At 42.2% G+C, this 21,523-nt stretch overlaps 1 protein-coding gene across 1 annotated transcript; it reads right to left on the bottom strand.

The window, feature by feature from the left end:
* Positions 1-1,524: 1,524 nt before the first annotated feature.
* Positions 1,525-20,426, bottom strand: LOC306748508 (uncharacterized protein; the record flags this gene model as incomplete). Its single annotated transcript, XM_079231682.1, is given in 24 exon segments — positions 1,525-1,683; positions 1,807-1,969; positions 2,173-2,332; positions 2,464-2,675; positions 2,677-2,907; positions 4,919-5,047; positions 5,191-5,303; positions 5,383-5,493; positions 5,580-5,761; positions 5,866-6,003; positions 6,078-6,218; positions 7,177-7,391; positions 9,313-9,464; positions 9,583-9,745; positions 14,211-14,370; positions 14,507-14,711; positions 14,794-14,950; positions 15,861-15,989; positions 16,129-16,241; positions 16,319-16,429; positions 17,656-17,837; positions 17,941-18,078; positions 18,161-18,301; positions 20,228-20,426. Coding segments are annotated over 24 exon segments (3,804 nt in total).
* Between the last annotated feature and the right edge of the window lie 1,097 nt (positions 20,427-21,523).

Raw genomic sequence — 21,523 nt, 5'->3', positions numbered from 1 at the left:
TACTGTAGGGAGTTTGCTCGTTCTCCCACTGTAGGAGCGTGGGTTCCCTCCGGATTCTTCGGCTTCCTCCCACAGTCCAAAGATATGTAGCTTAAGATAATTGGGGACTCTAAAATAGCCCATGAGCGTGAATGGTTGTCTGTCCAGGGTGTACCCTGCCATCGCCCAATGTCAGCCGGGATTGGCTCCAGCGCACCCCGTGACCCTAAATAAATTAAGCGGTTTGGAATGGAATGTTGTGTTGTGTATATGTTTCATCCATCAACAATGATACAGGTCAGGAGCACATATACACATTTTGTCCTGAGAGGAAAAGTTTAACAATCAGAATCTCTACCAGACTCTGGTGATGAAGACAGTAGATTCTGATGAAGACATGTTGTTGAAACATGCTCTAGACATTAGTCAGATCATGAGCCTGATGTTTTCTTTGAGAGTAAAATGGAAAGGTTTATGACGGTTAGCTCAACAGATAAGTCCTCAATATTTATAAACACTCTAAAATGTGGTTTTCCAATAGTAGTTTTTAAATTATGTCATATGTAATTATTTGTCCCAATGCCCAACATATAGCTGTACCCAGTAATTATTTAATAGGTACTCAGTCATTTTAAACAATGATTTTAGCTTAGTGTATATATATATATAGTCCTTCTGCAATATACAATTGTTAACCCCTTGTTCCCTAACTGATGTCCTTTTTCGCTTGTACCTTGTGAAAGTTTGTGAGCACCACCAGGTAGGTTGTACCAAACTGACATAACAATGATCTTTTAAAAGGACTCAGTCATAATATAAGACCACAGCACATGGAGAGGTTTATGTTGTGTGAATCATTAGAGGGTTATAGTCGGGAAGTTGATCAAGTGCATTCATTGAGCAAGAAGCTAAGTTCAGTTTGCCTTGGACATACATCAATAAAACATTTGTAATTAATTTTAATTGTCAAATTACTTATTGTTAGGTATTCTGGTATTTAGTACATAATGTATTCAAGCTACACACTATATACGTTGATCCATTGTGGCTATTGATATATTTACAAAATAATAATAATCGAAAATCGAAAATGACTTTGATTGAGTGAACTGAGTGCTTGAATCAGGGATTTATTATTCTATTAATAGCAGTCAGTTAACATCTGAACAGTTGCAGTCGTTTAAACATTGCTGGGTGGTGTCTCCCTCTCTTGGCAAATGTGTTGCTCTACATCTTCTGCTTGTTTAAACATTGATACAAAGAGCGTTAGTGCGTTGCGCTCTCAGGGCCACGGGTATAAAACCTTGATGGAACAGTAAAACTGCCTTGCCTTTAAATTTGGAGAGGTCCAACATAGCAAGATATCATTAGCAGGCTATGAATAAGTTTGAGTATAATGATACGTTAGAAATACAATTGCACAAAACACACAAAATATGATCAGAATTATAAGTATTTTACCTGAGTGCATCAATACAACATCAGTATTGTATTTTAAGACTCATGCATTTTGTTGTATTCTGAAATATATGCTTATTAAACAGTTTAGGACTTATTTGACACCATGGTTTTCTTACAGAAAATAACAAACAGCCTACATAATGCATAAACAGGCACTGTTAGACTAGGGATGCCAGCCAGGAGAAAAACTATCACATTGATCCATGGGGGGTACGGTACTGATGCCAGAGACGGGAATTCCTCCTGTAGACCAGAAAACAGTATTAGTGCATTTGGTATACAATGACTGTCCAACAATTGCTGGAGTATGGTTTTAGACTGACTAGTTGTTTATTAAATGCTGTACCACAGCGCTTGTGTGCTTACAGAGTTTGGATCCCAGACTAAGTAGGTGAGCTCTTCTTGGACTTGTGTCACCAGGTATAAAACTAAAATAGCCAGAAGAATGAGAGGACTAATGAACCTCCATGTAATCTGCCAAAAGATGGACGGCTTGTGTCCAACCATGAACTCCACATCATCGTTGAACCTGCAACACAACAGGGTTTTGATTAGCTTTGACAAGTTTTGAAATGTGTCATGAAGTGATCCATGAAACACTGGACTTAAATAGGTCGGTCACACAGGCCCAGCCTCATGCTGCTCATGCTGTATGATTATTTGCAGCAAATATCAAGAAGAATGATAACAAAAGCATAGATGGTTGTTAAAATAGTCTGAATGAGAACTAACCTGTCAATACCGTAAATGTAAACAACAGCTATTATCTCAATCAATCCAATGATCAGAAGTGGAACTGATCCAGCAAAATCGTCAAAGAGAGTTACCCAATACATCCCTGAATTCTGCGCAAACAGCGGACAGATGATGAAGGCGACAGCACATGTTATTCCTGAAACACACATGCACAAAGACAAGGCAAATTGCGTTAAAACATAAGCCAGAGACAAACACCACAGATGTTTATTTATTGGGAAATGAACAATTGTCAAACGGATTGAGTTGATATTAAAACCCAATTACCAGTTAGTAACTCATCAGGCCATTTTTTAGGGAATACATTCAGATCTTTCAATGGGACCACCACTCCCTCAATGTTGCCAAAAAGGGTTGAAAGTCCCAAGCAGAGAAGCATCATGAAGAAGAGAACGGACCAGAAAGGAGAACCAGGCATCTTGGTGATTGCTTCTGTGAACACAATGAAGGCCAGACCTGTTCCCTCCACTCCCTGCACACACACAAGTTAGACACAAAGCAAATAAGAGAAAAAAGTTGAATAATTTGGTAATTTGATAGATATTCATAGTCACCTCACTGAGAAGTGTCTGCATGTCACATGTTTTGATGTCCAATCCAAGAACAGTATCAGGATAGGAGCTGTTGAGATGATTAAGAGCTGCCTCGTAGTTGCTTGATGTGATGCTGTCTTCAGGAAGGTCGAACGTATTTAAAAATGTCAGGATGTTACTAGGGAGAACATATGTCACAGATTAGTAATTAAACATTACTTCGCTGTAATTTACATGAAGGAATTAATTTAGATTGTTCAAGTCTATGTTAATACAAAACTCACATGCCCATCCATATATTGAAAGAGTTAGCTATCTGGTTGCTGGAATCAATCAAGTCAATACTCACTATAAAGTGGTCCCTTCCACTAGTGTGACTGCAATGTAAAAGATGGGGGACAACATCCGCAGACCTTACCAATGCCCCTGCTGTTTTCCAGGGGTTGGTCAATGATGTTCTCCGAGACCTGCTCAATGTTGCTGTTTTTGTATATCTAGACTAGAGATGACATCCTCATCTTCTCCAAGTCTCAACAGGAGCGTCTACATGTACATCTATTCGTGAAAGGCGAAAAATGCGAGTTCCATACCTCTGAGGTATTCTTTCTGGCATTCGTTATCAAAGCAGGTAACATCCAGATGGACCAGAGCAGTTGCGGAATGGCCTCCACCATCCACCCGCATTGAATTCCATGCGCATTGAGCTTCGCAAACTTCTATCAACGGTTTATCCGTAGCAACATTTCCGTGGCTAGCACGCTCAGCGCTCTCACCTCCCAGAATGTGGCCTTGCAGTGGACCTCCGCTGCGACAGAGGCCTTTGGTGAGTTAATGTCACGCTTAAAGTCTTCTCCCATCCTAATATTCCCAGATCCGGCCATCCAGTTCATCTTGGAGGTGGACGCCTCGGACACTGGGTTTGGGGCTGCCGAGGGTCAGAAGGTTCATCCATGTGCCTTCTTCTCCCGGAAACTGTCCCCCACAGAGAGGAATTACGACATTGGGAATCGGGAGTTGGTGGCAGTAAAGCTGGCACTAGAGGTGTGGAGACACTGGAGCGGCTATAGCTCATGGGGAGAGTGGTCGTCCTGAAACCACAAGGTAGCTGGTTTGATCCCTGGTCTCCCAATAGCTAGTATGTCAAAGTGTCCTTGAGCAGGACACTGAACCCCAAGTTGCTCCCTGTGCGTTTCAAAGCAGCCGGCTCTTTAAAAAAAAAACGTTTTGAGTTTGCTCTCTCGTACAGACCCAGCTCCAAGAACATAAAACCTGATACACTGTCTCGTCAATTCCAGCCAGAAAGCTCCCCTGCCCATCCTCAAGGCATCCTCCCCTTGGAGTGTGTTATTGGTGTTATTGCTTACCAAGTCTGCAGTCAGCATAAATGCTTCTGCAAAGCCCCCTCTGGTCTTCATCTTCTGCCAGTTCCTCATCGCCCCTAGTGCCATATCGCATTGGCCTACCCCTTCCGACGTTGAAACAGTTATTCTCACGGTCATTGATCGATTTTCCAAATCTGGTCGACTCATCCCACTAACCAAATTACCTACCGCCAAAGAAACAGACGAAATACTGTTACAGGAGATGTCCTGCCTGCATGGTCTGCCCACCAATGTGGTCTCTGACCGCGGGCCACAATTCCTCTTTCACTTTTGGTCCAAATTTTGCAGACTACTGGGGGCCACAGTCAGCCAGTCATTAGGATTCCATCCGCAATCTAATGGGCAGGCGGAGCGCATGAACCAGGAGATGGAGATTGTGTTACGATGCCTCTCCTCCCGCAACCCGCAATCCTGGTTTAAACAACTCCTGTGGGTCGAATATGTCCACAACACCCTTCCCAGTTCAGCCACAGGGCTCTCACCCAGTGTGACACCAGCCTCCACTCTTCCCCGTGCAGGAACGAGAAGCCAGTGTACCTTCAGTCCAGGCGCTTGTCCAGCGGTGCCGACGCACTTGGAGGCAGACCCGCTCCACGCTCCTGCGCACCTCAGAGTAGAGTCCAAAAAATTGACCCCTGCCTGAATATCAGTAAAATAATTATCCTTACAACTCTCTCTCTCGTGGTCGTGCTTTTGGGTTCAGTTCACAGTACTCATAACTCTTAAACAAACAGCATTTTGGTGTTAGAAAACATATTGTAACTGAAAAAGGCCCACTTCATTTTGTCACATTCTGTGAATACTCACTCGCTGATACAGTTGTCATATTGCTCTGTAGCTCTGAAGCCAATGATGGAGTAGGTGACTATGGCAGCATAGATTGAGGTGAGGGAAGTTATTGCTGTCAGGATCACAGCATCTTGTATGTAGTTGTTGCTTGGAAAAAGAAATAAGCAAAAAAACAAAGACACACATTGACTTTGGGTCTGAGAATGGCTATTACCTCTTTTCAATAAAATTAAGCAAAGTGAGGCTTGAACTGCAATTTAAGAACAATATGACCTTTCAACGTCTCTTACTGAACAGGGTTGTAGCTTGAGAAGGAGATGAGGCCTCCAAACCCAATACCAAGGGAAAAGAAGACCTGGGCACCCGCATCCATCCAAGTTGTTGGTTTAATCAACTCATACAACTGTAGGAACGAGATATACATTGTGATGTTGCTTTGAGCAATGAGATATAACTTTTCTATCAAGATTTGAATAACATACATCTGGTGTGAAAAGGAACTGTATTCCACTCAGGGAGCCTTTAAGAGTGAGTCCTCGAATCAGGAAGATGGCCAGCACTATGTACGGCAGGATCGTTGTGACGTACACCGCCTGTGGTCATGACAGGAAAAAATATAAAATTATTTAAACAATGGTGATTCAAGAAAGCCTATTGTTTTTGTGAGGGTTTGGCAAACCTTGCCTGAAGTTCCAATCCCCCGTATGTAGCAGACACACAAGACTGTCCAGGCTGCTAGCAGGCAGAGTACTATGGGCCAGTGGATTCCTCCAGAGTCTGCTATAGAGGCCGAACTATTCAAAGTCACTCTGTAAAAATAGTAATCCACAGTGGAGCTCCTTTGACACTCTGGAACAAATCCTGAAGGGGCATGAAAACAGTCATCTGCAAGTGTACAAGTCTACATCTGCATACTAGTAGAGTTTGAGTGTTTAATGAGCATCTCTGTGTGTATATTAAAATACCTGTCCCATTGTCATTGAGAGGACACTGGGTCCAAGGCAGTGGGTCCTGAAAGGAATTGAAGAGATACCAGATGATCCAGGCTATTAAGGTGTTGTAGTAAAGTCCAACCAATAAGGAAACCAGCATGGACGCTATACCTGAACAATGAAATCATCACCTGATTATTTTGCCTCTGCTTTGAACAATTTGGTCCAGAGCCTATTTTACTTGCCAACACCAGTCAGATAAGGGTTGATCGCTCCCCACACTCCCACGCTGCCTTTCCTGAGACGCTGGCCCATGGCAAACTCCAACACCAGGAGAGGCATTCCTTCCAGCACCAGCAGAATCAGGTAGGGAATCAAAAATGCACCTGAAAAAGTATAATCAGAAGCACAATTACAAATCTTTAGATAATGTTGCATTTAATACAGTACTATACTGTAGTGACCCTTGATCAGTAATGCTACGAGACGTTATCTTGCTTATTATTGTGTGGTTTATTCAGGGACAATACACAGGCTACTGCCGGCCGTAACCTACACCAAAACAACAGTCAACACCGTTACAACCTCTCAGCATGCTTCACACTTTGCTCCCGGTCATAGCCTAACTCTTAACAGGCCAGCAACACCAACAAAAACATCCCACCTCACTCGCTCTGCCAATCACAGGCACGCTCATGTGTCCCACCCACCCTCGTAGGTAGCCACGATGCTTGACAGGCCGCACAGCCACACAGCTCATGAGACCTTCACTGACCTCCTGAACCCAGTAATTAAAATAACTAATCTTCTCATCTAGAACAACTTCTTCCTGTAAAAAAGTAACACTTATAACATAACAAGTTAACATGTTACTCAGTCCGTTACAATACCTTTTCACTATCATAAATATGAAAATGCTTAATTTAATGCTTTTTTATGCATTCGACTCGCTCATCCTGCCTGCTTTACTTAATTACTCTGTTTTTTTTTCCCTTCTGGTAGCTTGCATGTGGAGTTGAGTTGGTCGTTTGCCTGTGCATCCGATATCTGTGGTGGGGTTTTCCTTAAAAAATTGTCCTAAACTTGTACTGTGCACTGATCTGTACACTTTGTTAAAGCAAATAAAGATTAGTGCTAACAGATTACTAAAATGAGCACAATAGTGTTTCAGCAGAGGTACAATAAGTCCTTCAGAGAAAATCATACTTGAAAGGTATACATATACCCAAAAGGTACAGGCTATTCATTACTACCTCAACCACACTATACTTTGTTGAATAATCATTCAAGAATTGACTGTCCATAATCACAAGACTTCCCTTCCTTTTTTTGATCTGAGCTTACCTCCTCCATGACTTTGACACAAGTAGGGGAATCGCCACACAATGCTGATCCCAATGCAGAAGCCCACACAGGTTAGCATGTACTGGGCTTTGTTGTCCCACTTGGGCCTGTCCCCTGCCTCCTCCTTCTCCATCCTGTCCAGATCCTCATGAGAAGGGATCCTATTATCCAGTCCTGGGTTAGGAAGTATCAGTCTCATGGTCACCTTACTGAAGCTGAGAAGTTACACTGTCGTTCGTCAAAGTCAAACTGAGCTCTTACTGTCAGCCTGCATTTCTGAAGCATGTTTATGATCTTTTACTTTGTTTGGGGCGATAAGTCCTCTGGCATTTAGTCAACCAGTTTAATAAAACATGATAACAAAATACTGCCATAGTTTAGTAGCCAGTGGCAGCCGGCCAATAGAGGACTACGGGGCCTGGCCCCACCCACCTTGCGCCACCAAAAAAAGAAAAAAATAATATTTATAATTTTATTAATTATAAAAAATATAAATAAATTATACAAATTGTCAATATTTGTCTTTTTGAGCTATGGTATGTACCCAGTAATATTTGTAAAATAGGACATCTGCGCAAAATATATGCTTTTCCTGCTCGTCCTCTCTGCTCTCAGTGCTCTGAGCTGCTCACATGCACTTCTCTTCTGGTCTCTGATGTGCGTGCACATGCCGGTGCCGAAGCATTTGGCCCAAGAAAGACGTGTCTAAGTTTTTAGTTTGTAAAAATAAATACATGTGTAAGCAACAACACTTTTTCATGGTATTCTTGAACATACAACATTTTAAATGTTCCTCTTTCTTCAAGTTACTATGACAATTTAAACACCAGAGAGTTTGATCACTTTACAGCAGTTTTCAGCGACGTAACGTTCATAGTTTGCCAGCAGGTTTAACAGATTATTGAAAGTATTTCCAAGTTATGCGAATGATATTTACATGATCTGCGTTTCTCAGTCGCGATCGTTTGTTCTCGTGAACGGCCGAATGATACGTCACTCTAAAAGTTGCCGCCGCAAGGAATTGTGGGTTGGCATTCTCTCCTTTCCTTTCGTAAAGGCAGGTCCAGTGGTTCCTATGCTAGAGGAGCTAATATAGGAAGTCATGCGCGTATTTATGTATACAATATCAGACAGCTGGTCTAGGTAGGTTTTGCACGGCCCGCCACTGGGTTTTAGGTTAGTATATATGTAGTCCCTTTGCAATATACAAGCGTTAACCCCTTGTTCCTTAACTTATTTCATGAATATATTCCTTATCCTGTCACTCAGAACGTACAGGATGAGTCGTTTACTGCACAGACCGTCGGGTGAATGGTTCAGTTCCGCTGTATTGCTTTAGGCACATTCTGCAGCTTCCTGCCCTCTGAGTACTCAGTTATTGTGCAGTGTTTTTGCATAGAATCCTTTGCATGAATCATTAGAGGATAATAGTCGGGCTGTTGATCAAGTACATTCATTGAGCAAGAGACAAAGTTCAGTTTGCCTGGGACATACATCAATAAAACGTCTATAGTTACTTATTGCTAGGTATTGTGATATTTTGTACATCATATTCAAACTATACACCACAGACGTCATTCCATTGCGGCTTTTAATATATTTACATAATAATATCAATCTACAATCGAAAATTACTTTGATTGAATGAACTATAATATAACTGAGTGCTTGAATCAGGGATTTATTATTCTAGTAATAGCAGTCAGTTAACATCTGAACAGTTACAGTCTTTTAAACATTGCCTGGTGATGTCTCCCTCTCCTGGGAAATGTGTTGCTACATCTTCTGCTTGTTTAAACATTGATACAAAGAGAGATTGCTGTTGTATTAATTTATAGTGTGTCCCGTGGCCCTGCGATTTGCACTCTCAGGGCCACGGGTATAAAACCTTGATGGAACATTAAGCTGCTTTGTCTTTAAATTTAGAGAGGTCCAATACAACAAGATATCATTAGCAGGCTATGAGTATGTTTGCGTATAATGATAGGGCAGCAATACATTTGCACAAAACACACAAAATATGATCAGAAATATGAATACTTTACCTAAGTGCATCAATACAACATCAGTATTGTACTTCAAGACTCATGCATTTTGTTGTATTCTGAAACATATTCTTATTAAACAGTTTAGGACTTATTTGACACCATGGTTTTCTTGCAGCAAATAACAAACAGCCTACATAATGCATAAACAGGCGCTGCTAGACTTGGGATGCCCGCCAGGAGAAAAATTATCACATTGATCCATGAGGGGTACGGTACTGATGCCAGAGACGGGAATTTCTCCTGTAGACCAGAAAACAGTATGATTAGTGCATTATGTAGACAATGGATGTCCAACGATTGCTGAAGTATGGTTATAGACTGACTAGTTATTTATTATATGCAGTTCTTGTGTGCTTACAGAGTTTGGATCCCAGACTAAATAGGTGAGCTCTTCTTGGACTTGTGTCACCAGGTAGAAAACTAAAATAACCAGAACGATGAGAGGACTAATGAACCTCAATGTAATCTGCCAGAAGATGTTGGGTTTATGTCCGACCATGAACTCCACATCATCGTTGAACCTGCAACACAACAGAGTTTTAATTCACTTTGACAAGATTTGAAATGTGTCATGAAGTGATCCATGTGACATAGGTCGGTCACAAAGGCCCAGCCTTATGCTGTGTCGAAATGAGTCCTTACTTTAAATCCAAGCCGGTTGTTTATTTCGTAAACTTGTAGAAACCATATGAACTTGAATACAACCGAGAACAACAGGCTAACATTTGAACTTGACGGGAGGTGCATGCACTGAACCCGAACCCCACTGCGCATGTACACTTTCCCGAGTACGGTGTCCCGTAGCGTGCATACAGAGTGCGAACATAATCATTCACCAGAATTATCTACATCCCCTTTCTTTAGTTCGTGCCTTCCATAGAGAACAAATGGAAGGCTGGGCATTAACTAACAAGATAATAACATAGATGTTGTTTTTAACTTTGCGACATTGTTATATAGAATATAAATTAGTAACAGTTTCAAACAACCATCTTTAAATATACTTGAGCGGTAATAAACCAACTTATACATTTATATTGCAAGACATTCCAACATTCATCGCACTTCAACTAGACATACAACGTCCCATAGAGTACAGTGCGGATTCAGCTCTTTTTTTTTTTTTTTAAAGGTCCTCAGTTTCTAATAACTCAATGTTCATGGTTCATACTTTGGGTTTGGCCTGCAAATGCGACCTGAGCGCGTCACATATAGTGAGTTACCCAGTGTGACCTCTGTATGAGAGTGAGCTGCAGGCCTCCGCTGCTCACTGGTGGATCGCTGAGGTGTTGCCGGAGTCAGTTGAGATGTCTGCGGCGTGGAGGGGAGACTGTCCGGTACAGCTGGGTCGGCATATTGACAATCGAGGTCTGCAGGGTCGACCTGTCCTGGTGGTGGCTCAGCGACAGGAAGGATATGACGGCGATTTCTCCTGTAGGTCCCTCCATCGGACTCGATGATGTAGGAGCGTGGTTCCTTGCACCGTCCTTGCACCGCCCAGACGGTCGTGTCCCTTGGTAGTCCGCATCCTGACGACTTGTCCCTCTGCGAGTGGCTGTAGTGGGCGGCTTGACGCATCATAATATCGCTTTTGGGTGAGTCTTTTATTCTGGAGTTGGGCAGTAACCTGCTTTGTGATTTTTGGGGCTGGCTCTAACAGTCTGGTGCTGACAGGAAGAGCTGAGAGCGTCTGTCGTGACATCAGACGTTCTGCGGGTGAGCCCAATGCTTGTTCGCGGGGAATATTTCTCATGTTCAGCAGATTGAGGAAGATGTCGGTCCCGTCTCTGTGAGATTTCTCCATCAATTGTTTGGCACTGAGGACCGCCGTTTCTGCCAATCCGTTCGACTGTGGATGCTCCGGGCTGCTGGTGACATGGATAAAGTCCCACTGTATGGCGAAATCTTTGAAACGTTGGCTTGTGTACTGCCTTGCATTGTTTGTGATGAAGGTGTGAGGCGCACCGTGAACCGAAAAGTGTCTTTTCAGCTTTGTGACCACAGCTGCTGAGGTTGCGTCACGGAGGAGGTCCATTTCATACCATCCCGAGTAAGAGTCTACCAGCACCTGGTATTGTTGTCCGTGCCGCTCGAACATATCAGTAGCCACTGTGGACCATGGCAAGACTGGAACCGGATGAAGATGTAGAGGTTCCTTTTGCTGGTGTGGTCTGGTGCTATTGCAGATGGAGCACGACAGCAGCTCCTCCGCAATGTCATTATTCATTGTCGGCCAAAAGACTGTGCTCCTGGCTCTGCGCTTGGTCGACTCTAAACCTGGGTGACCCCTGTGTATGATGTTAATGTATTCTCGGTGTAAAGAACTTGGAATCACGGTTCTGTGGCCCTTAATACTACTATTCCGTCCTCCACTACCAACTCGTCTCTATGAGGGAAGAATGGACGAATGGAAGGGTGGACGTTGCGTTCTTTGCCAGGCCAACCGCGGTGGATGACTGTGCTGAGAGTCTGTAGCACTTGATCCTGTGCCGTCTAGGTCCGGAGCTCCTCCAGTCTGTTAGTCGAGATGTAGCTAACAGACATCACCTCAAACGTGTCGTCTGCAGCTGGACTTTGTGAGATGGTTTTGTTTGGAGCTTGTGATAGGGTATCAGCTAGGTACATGTGCTTACCCTTCTTGTAAACCAGTGTGATGTCATAGGCTTGTAACTGTAGTAACATCCTTTGCAGTTGGGCAGGAGCAGTGTGGATGGGCTTCTTCAGGATTGTGACAAGGGGTTGGTGGTCAGTTTCAACCACCGTGGGCTTCCCATACACGTAATCCTTGAATTTGATGCATGCAAACACCACTGCCAAAAGCTCCTTTTCGATTTGAGCATATCGTGTTTCTGTGTCCGTGAGCGTGCGAGACACGTAGACAACTGGCCTCCCATCCTGTAGACATGCAGCACCAAGTCCGTAACATGACGCATCACAGGTCAGTGTGACTGGTTTTCTTAGGTCGTAGTAGGATAGAATTGGTGAACTGGTTAAGCATGACTTGAGACGATCGAACGCCTGCTGGTGCTGTGGAAACCAACACCACGCAGCGTCTTTGTGTGTGAGCTGTCTCAGTGGTGCTGCATGGACTGGCATGTTTGTGATCGCCACTTTTTTTGCGGGGTCGGCCTTGAGGCCCTCCTTTGTGAATATGTGACCCACATAACAGACCTGTTCCAGGCAGAACTTGCACTTGAGAGGGTTTAGCTTAAGGTTTATCTCTCGTGCCCGGTCGAGCACTTTTTTTAGTTTGGCATCGTGTTCTGCGGTATCACAGCCTCCTATGATGATGTCATCGACTATGATAGCACACGGATATCCTGCAAACAGCTGTTCCATTGAGCGCTGGAACACCTCGCTTGCTGAGCTTTTGCCGAATGGCATGCGGAGGAATCTGTAGCGCCCGAAAGGCGTACTGAATGTGGTCAGCATTGATGACTTGCGGTCGAGCCGTATTTGCCAGAATGAGCTCTTTGCATCTAGAACGGAGATCAATGTAGCACCTGATATCTGGGTAGCAACTTCCTCGACGCTGCACATTGGATAGTGAGGTCTCTTCAGGGCTGTGTTGAGGTCCTTTGGATTGATGCACAGCCTGATTTCCTGTTTGTCCTTTTTGTGTGCTGCAACCATGGACGAAACCCAGTATGTAGGTTCAGCAACTGTGGTTATGACACCTTTGTTCTGCATGCTGTTGAGCTCAGCTTTGACTCATGCTTGCATTGCCACCGGGATGCAGCATTGCTCTCCGTGCTGACCTGATGAACGTGTGGGCTTGCGACAATTCCGAGTCGCACACACGCGCGGAATCCCAATAGTGGCACCATGTCTCTGTTCACTATGAAAAAAGGTAGTGTGTGTTGCTGTTCATCTAAACAACAAAGCAGTGTGGCTATGCCTATAGTCTCTATTTTGCTTCCTCCATAAGCCAGAAGGTTGATATCTTTACTTTGTTCCACTGGTCGCTTGCCAATTTCCAGCTGTCGGAAAGTGTTTATTGACATTACATTGCACTTTGCGCCCGTGTCAACCTTCATCTCGATTGGCCGGTCGTGTATATGTAGTGTAACAAATCCTTCATCTTGTCCTTCTGTTTGAGGATTGATAGTGTCCTCTATGAGACCATCCACATAGAAAATGTCATCACTGGCACTGTCATCGGGCTCTTGTAGCTCTAACTGGTGCACTGATCTTCCGTAGTCCCCTCTCTTTACGTAGCCTTGTCCGTATGATATGGACTTGCAGCATTTTTTGTAATGATTCAATTTCATAGATGCGGCAGATTGTAATAGCTTTATTCAGGGTTAATTCACTGTCACGTAGCAAAGCCTTTCTTTACTGTCATTTCTGATGCCACACACTATTCTGTCACAAATCAGTTCATCTGTCAGGTCTCCAAAGTGATAACTTCTAGCTTTGATCCTCACGTCAGTGATGTAGCATTCAATAGTCTCACCTTGCTTTTGATTTCTTGAATAGAATTTGTGTCTCTCCATAGTTTTGTTGTGTTGAGGGTTACATACTTCCCAAAATTTCCGTTTCAAGCACTCGGGGTTTTCTCTGGATTCAGCCGGAACGATGACGGCTCCATCTTCACTAGGCACTCTCACCCCTGCTGCGTAAACAAATGAACGCTCCCGTTCGATGGCCTCCGCTCCTGCGAGATTGAGGAGGATATATGCCTTTGTCCAAACAGTCTTGTCTGAGTGCGCCACTGCTGTGAAGATATCATACTCTTGTTAAAAAATCCGCCAATTCAAACATTTTAACTTGAGGGGAGGTGCGCGCACTGAACCCGAACCCCACTGCGCATGTGCACTTTCCCGAGTACGGTGTCCCGTAGCGTGCATACAGAGCGCGAACATAATCATTCACCAGAATGATCTACATGCTGCTCATGGTTATTTGCCGCAAATATCAAGAAGAATGATAACAAAAGATGAAGAATGATAACAAAAACATACACGGTTATGAATAAGAACTAACCTGTCAATACCGTAGATGTATACAACAGCTATCATCTCAATAAATCCAATGGTCAGAAGTGGAACTGATCCAGCAAAATTGTCAAAGAGAGTTACCCAATAAATCCCAGAATGCTGCGCAAACAGGAAACAGATGATGAAGGCGACAGCACATGTTACTCCTGAAACACACATGCACAAAAACAAGGCAAATTGTGTTAAAACATAAGCCAGAGACAAACACCACAGATGTTTATTCATTAATTGTGTTATGACAAATTGTCGAACTGATTGAGTTGATTATTAAAACCAAATTACCTGTGAGTAACTCATAGGGCCATTTTTTTGGGAATACATTCAGATCTTTCAATGGGACCACCACTCCTTCAATGTTGCCAAACAGGGTTGAGAGTCCCAAGCAGAGAAGCATCATGAAGAAGAGAACGGACCAGAAAGGAGAACCAGGCATCTTGGTGATTGCTTCTGTGAACACAATGAAGGCCAGACCTGTTCCCTCCACTCCCTGCACACACACAAGGTCGACACAAAGCAAATAAGAAAAAAAAGTTGAATAATTTGGTAATTTGATAGATATTCATAGTCACCTCACTGAGAAGTGTCTGCATGTCACATGCTTTGATGTCCAATCCAAGAACAGTATCCGGATAGGAGCTGTTGAGATGATCAAGAGCTGCCTCGTAGTTGCCTGATGTGATGCTGTCTTCAGGAAGGTCAAACATATTTAATAATGTCAGGATGTTACTAGGGAGACAATATGTCACAGATTAGTAATTAAACATTACTTTACTGGAATTTACATGAAGGAATTAATTAGTGAATCCACTACCTGTTACAAGCACATAAATAGCACATATATAGCACATTAAATTCACATGTCCTAAAACTGATAAAATGTACTAATAGCCAAATCGAGTTATCGTGCCAAGATCCATCCTGTGCAGCATTGAGGATTGGCCAGTCATCCATCCTTGCAGTGGTAATGTTGACCGGATTATTAGGGTCATGAGCCCTGGCCAATGGGCTATCTTGACCCTAACTACTCAAGGTCAAGGTCTAACTTATCCTATCATCTCTGCTTCAACCAGCTACACAGGGTGGGTCTTACCAAGAAAAGCAGTGGGATTCATAATAACGCATAACTGAGCCCCAGAATTAGGCTGGACTGCAGAAAGCTTGACAGAGTATGCCAGTTAGACACGCAACCTCGTAGCTAAACTGATTGATGCTAGCTGGGGAGACTTACTGGTAAAGTGGCTGCGTGTGTCCAGAACAATGCACGCAACATTGTGGCTGCTAACTCTCCTGGTGAGTGATGTGTGGATTGACTGTTTGGCGCAGCTGGCGATAATGAGATAATGATGGATTCAAACTGTTTGTATAACTTCAGCCACAGCACTAATCGAAACTGAGCATTATCAGTTAACAAGGGTCGGCTATCGGTGAGAAAAGAAAATTAATATCAGCTAGTTCTTCCTTGGTAAATTCTACACCCCTCCATCAAGTTTAATGAAGATCGGACCAGTAGTAGCACCGTAATCCATCTGACAAACAGACAGAGCCGCAAACTCTTATGGGCATGTGAGTGAAGAGTTTAATCACTTAATCTTTCAAGTCCCAAACACGTTGAAATCCACATCCTGTGAATACTTACTCGCTGATACAGTTGTCATATTGCTCTGTAGCCCTAAAGCCAATGATGGAGTAGGTGACTGTGGCAGCATAGATTGAGGTGAGGGCAGTTACGACTGACAAGATCACAGCATCTTGTACGCAGTTGTTGCTTGGAAAAAGAAATAAGCAAAAAAACAAAGACACATATTGACTTTGGGTCTGAGGATATTACCTCTTTTCAATAAGAGTAAGTCAAGTGAGACTTGAACTGCAAATTAAAAACTATAGGACCTTTCAACATCTCTTACTGAACAGGGTTGTAGCTTGAGAAAGAGATGAGGCCTCCCCACGCCAAACCAAAGGAATAGAAGACCTGGGCACCTGCATCCAGCCAAGTTGTTGGGTTAATCAACTCATTCACCTGCAGGAGTGAGGTATACATTGTGATGTGGCTTTGAGCAATGAGATATAACTTTTCTGTCAATATTTGAAACATACGTCTGGTGTGAAAAGGAACTTTAATCCACTCAGGGAGCCTTTAAGAGTGAGTCCACATATCAGGAAGATGCCCAGCACTATGTACGGCAGGATAGCTGTGATGTACACCACCTGAGGTCATGAAAAGAAAACATGGAATCATAGATAATGGACATCATTTTTTTTAACCAATTAATCATAATTGACTATTTGCTAAACCCCTTCTTCAAATATCAATTGTCCAAACATAGCTCACCAACCATAAATAGGTCAGAGGTCCATCTGTCAAGCGTTGGATTTTTCTGCATATGAAAATGGAGCTGTACAATGAGCGGTACTGTGTATCTCAAGAGTTTAGAAGGTGGGTTATTTTTTTGACCCTCTCAAAAAACAAAAATACAAGATCAGTTTGAAGAATGGATTCAACACTGCACATATTAACCAAGAAAACGGAGAAAGGTACTGCACTTTTAAATGGACGTTTTCATTTAAAATCTCCCCCAGACGACATAATTGATAAAAGCAAAGCTATTTGTAACCACTGCCAACTGGAATTATCTTATCAGTACTACGAGCCTGAAGTACCACTTAAAGACGTTACACAGAATTGGTGCCAGCCAACTAGCGTCCTTAGACTCGCAACGAATGATGGCGCATATGAGCCTCCCTCAAGACGCACCGTCATCAGGAGAATACACAAGTTGTTTGAAACGGAGTAGGTTACAAAAGTGACAGCGTTACAACGTGCACCAACTGTTACTCTCACTGGAGACTACTGGACATCGCTGGGTAAGCATCGCTATCTCGGAGTTACAGTTCATTATATTGATGAACTGGGTGCTGCATTCACATGGTTTGACTGTCATGAAAACAGAAGACCTGTGCGGAACATTTTGTTCATGTTGGACAGCAGTGGAACGTTTCTAATAAAGTCAGCACACTTAGCATGGATAGTGCATAAATATGATGCTGGAATGTGTCCCCTGAGTCACGCACACTCTCCAGCGCTCTGTCACAGTGTCTCTGTAGAACAGTGCGTTTGACAATGTCCTGGCCAAATGCAGAAAAGTTGTGGGCCTTCAACCACAGTCCAGTAAGTGCTGCTGAATTAGAACAGCAACAAATTAAACATCGACAAAAGAAGGAGTTGCTTGTCCCTCTAACAGGGACCCTTACAACTAAACATGGAATTACAAGTTACATAAAAAAGAAAATCCCTATTCACAACTAGCACATCCATTGTGTAGTATTGACCTACTGTGTAGAAGCTTTTCATGGATACGACTATATCTGTGTTGAAAAGTGTAGCAACCGTAATTACAGTTGGCAGGGCTCAATTTACTGAAAGTTCAACAAACCTTGCCTGAACTGCCAATACCCCGTATGCAGCAGATTGCAACGATTGTCCAGGCTGCTAGCAGGCAGAGTACTATGGGCCAGTGGATTCCTCCAGAGTCGGCTATAGAGGTCGAACTATTCAAAGTCACTCGGTAAAAATAGTAATCCACAGTGGAGCTCCTTTGACACTCTGGAACAAATCCTGAAGGGGCAAGAAACAGTCATCTGCAAGTGTACAAGTCTACATATGCATACTTGTAGAGTTTGAGTGCTTCATAAGCATCTCTGTGTGTACATTAAAATACCTGTCCCATTGTCATTGAGAGGACACTGGGCCCAAGGCAGTGGGTCTTGAAAGGAATTGAAGAGATACCAGATGATCCAGGCTATTATGGTGTTGTAGTAAAATCCAACCAATAAGGAAACCAGCATGGATGCTATACCTAAGTAAGGCAAAAATCATTATCTGATGTTATTATTTTGCCTCTGCTTTGGCCAATTTGTCCCAGAGCCTATTGTACTTGCCAACACCAGTCAGATAAGGGTTGATCGCTCTCCACACTCCCACGCTGCCTTTCCTGAGACGCTGGCCGATGGCAAACTCCAATAGCAGGAGAGGCATTCCTTCTAGCACCAGCAGAATCAGGTAGGGAATCAAAAATGCACCTGAAAAATGTTCGTTATAAGTGGTTGGGAGGTTGGAAATGTTATAATTATATGCATGATGTCTGTGGAAATGACATTCAGGACATCATAGATACATAAATATCTCAGAATCTGAAAACTGCCATGACACAGGGAGCTCTTATCATGTTCACGGGTACAAAGTGAGTGTTAGGTGCAGGTTGTCTAATATGTTGCACAGTCTCTTTAACAGGTTTCCTCTTTTTGTTGTTGTTGTAATTCTAGTATTTTTACCCATACTAGCACCTTGGACTTACGTGCGACTAACTACTGATGTGTTGATAGACTCACACGACTTAACGAAATACCATTGGTGACTTTTAGTTTTGCACAGGACACAACAGTTTTCAGGATGGAAGTACTAGGTTTGTTTGAGCCATCAAGCTCCTTTTCAACTACGCTGTGTGGACCATCTCACTCTTTATTCTACTGCAGTTGCTCTGACTGTTTAATTATGATGCGGGTGGGTTTACATTGGAGTTATTTGCATCGGTATCAGACATCGATGAGCAATGACAAACTGTCAGTATTTGACAAGTTGGGATTGAGACCGGGTTGATCAGTCGCTACACCATTTCACACTTAAATATCTCAACAACTACAGGATGATTTGCCGAATAAATGTATGCTCACATTCATGGTTCCCAGAGGACAAATCCTTCGGACTTTTGGTCGGCAAAGTTTATGTCACAGATTTTGTATACAATCTAGTTATTTGTTTATTAAAACAAATAAAATAGGTAGCTCTTTATAATTACTGCACACTATTTAGCATTAGTAAAACATTAATAAACACTTAATTCATAATTTATAAAGCATTGTTCCAACATGAACACTCATTAGTAACTCATTAGTCTACACTTTAGATGAGGTCACAGAACATACTTAACTAATACTTAACTAACGAGTAGTAACTACCTGAATTAATCATGAATTGTAGTATTAAAACACGTTTATAAAGTACATATCTAAATCATTATATGTATAAATAAATGAATGAATGCACTACGATAAATTGTTTTAATCATTTTACTAACACATTATAAATGATCTTATTAATCATCTATGTCCTTAATACTTAATTTACAAATGGGAAATCCATCATTTATAAAGTATGAAAACCCAATCATGATATGCATAATAATCAAGCTTATTAATTAAGAATAAAACATTTTTAACTGTGTTTATGAATTGCATACTAATGAGTTACTAATGAATATTCATGTTGGAACAATGCTTTATAAATGATGAATTAAGTGTTTATTCATGCTTTAATAATGCTAAATAGTGTGTCGTTATTATAAAGTGCTACCAAAAAATACAATCTCAAAACACTGCAGATGTTTAACCATCAGCATATTGTCTCATTACTGTGACTAATGATTGGACTATGGACAGGGGTTTTAACGTATGGGCTTGAACCCTTTCGTTAACAATTCACAGAAAAACAACATACTCTACTTTTACACTATGCATGCCTTTGAAAACCTGTCCCACTTCCTGTGGCTCAATCACAATGACCCACTAAACACACACTTTTGAAAGAAAAAACACGACAACACACACATACACACAAATATATGCAGTATGAATTAATTAGTTCAGTTTCAACCTAAACAAATAAACGCCTCTGTCTGTAGCTCATATGTCATGGTAAACTTTAGCCATTAAGGATTTTTACTCTTGAGAATCATTAATGTAACTCATTGGTGATTTAATGACATTGTAGCCATGAATGAGTGATCTATTTGGCTTACCTTCAGCCTTTTAGGTGGTAGTAAAATTTGAGATTATATACAAATACGCCATGAACATGCCATGAATTCCCAAAAGATAACTAAAATTCTCTCCTGGGTACCTCAACCACACTCATTTTTCAAACACTCATGTGACAACTTTTTGTCTTACCTCCTCCATGACTTTGGCACAAGTAAGGGAATCGCCACACGTTACCGAGCCCAATGCAGAAGCCCACACAGGTTAGCATGTACTGGGCTTTGTTGTCCCACTTGGGCCTGTCCCCTGCCTCCTCCTTCTCCATCCTGTCTAGGTCCTCATGAGAAGGGATCCTATTATCCAGTCCTGGGTTAGGAAGTACCAGTCTCATGGTCACCCGACTGCAGCTGAGAAGTTACACTGTCGTTTGTGGAAGTCAAAGTGAGCTCTTAGTGTCACGCTGCAATTCTAAAACACGTTTATGGTCTTTTACTTTATCTAGTGCAATTAACAGATAAGCTAATGCACACTCTGCGTTTCTGTTTTCACACTACCGTTTAGTCAACTAGTTTAATAATACATTATAAAAATACTGTGGAATCCGGAGAGCCAGTCCTGGGTTAAGAAGCAACAGTCTCATAGTAACTGTGTCTGTGTATTCTTTGAAGGCAGCTGAAAACTGTCAGACTTGATCACAGTTTTTTGTTAACGCCCCCTGATGATTCCACCTGCTCTCGTCTACTTTCCAGGCGAGTTGCAGTTCATCTCGAACAAACCTAATTGTCTGTATGATCGATATGTAGCACTAAGCATTCCTGTAAGAAGTTTATGACCTTTACCTTTATCTGTTGCTGGCCATATATTAGCCAAGTGCAAACTGAGCCATTCATTCAAATGCAGAAAATGTCATGCCAATCTGCTTTCAAACTGTAAAATAAGTAATTCTCATGCTTAATCATTCACCTAATTTGTCTAAAAGGTTAAAAGGGATCCCTCCCATTGCTTTGTTAATTTGTTACTCAAGTGTTTTATTTTGAAGAGGTTTATTCATAATCATTGTCAGTGTTAGGACCAGCTATGTAGAAAGAGACTTGGATACAGCATTGGAAATTGGGCCCAGTTTATGAAAGTTACTCAGTGTCGCATAAAGCAAGAAGATCAACTGCAGATAATTCAGATACAAATTACCCAGATCTATTGACAATGTTCTGCAACTCTGGGGCCATAGAGCAAACCTACAATCACTTTATTTAATCCCACCTCCAAGCCCCTGGTCCAACCTTGTTCTCATTCACATTAACTGAGGTAGTACAATAACTCTGGATTCGACTATTAGTGCATTCTACAACTTTTAGGACCTAGTCATTTAAATCAGGTTTTCAAAGTGTTCGTAAGTTGATTTGCATTAAAAAAAAGAGAGTATCTTTTCCAATGCAAGTCCAAGGGAAAAAGTATTTTTGGACTCATCATCATGGCATCAGGTGACTG

Source organism: Taurulus bubalis, assembly GCF_910589615.1.
Source record: "Taurulus bubalis genome assembly, chromosome: 16".
Classification (NCBI taxonomy): domain Eukaryota; kingdom Metazoa; phylum Chordata; class Actinopteri; order Perciformes; family Cottidae; genus Taurulus; species Taurulus bubalis.
The sequence above is the reverse complement of the archived record's forward strand: the minus strand, read 5'-3'. Positions and strand labels throughout refer to the sequence as shown.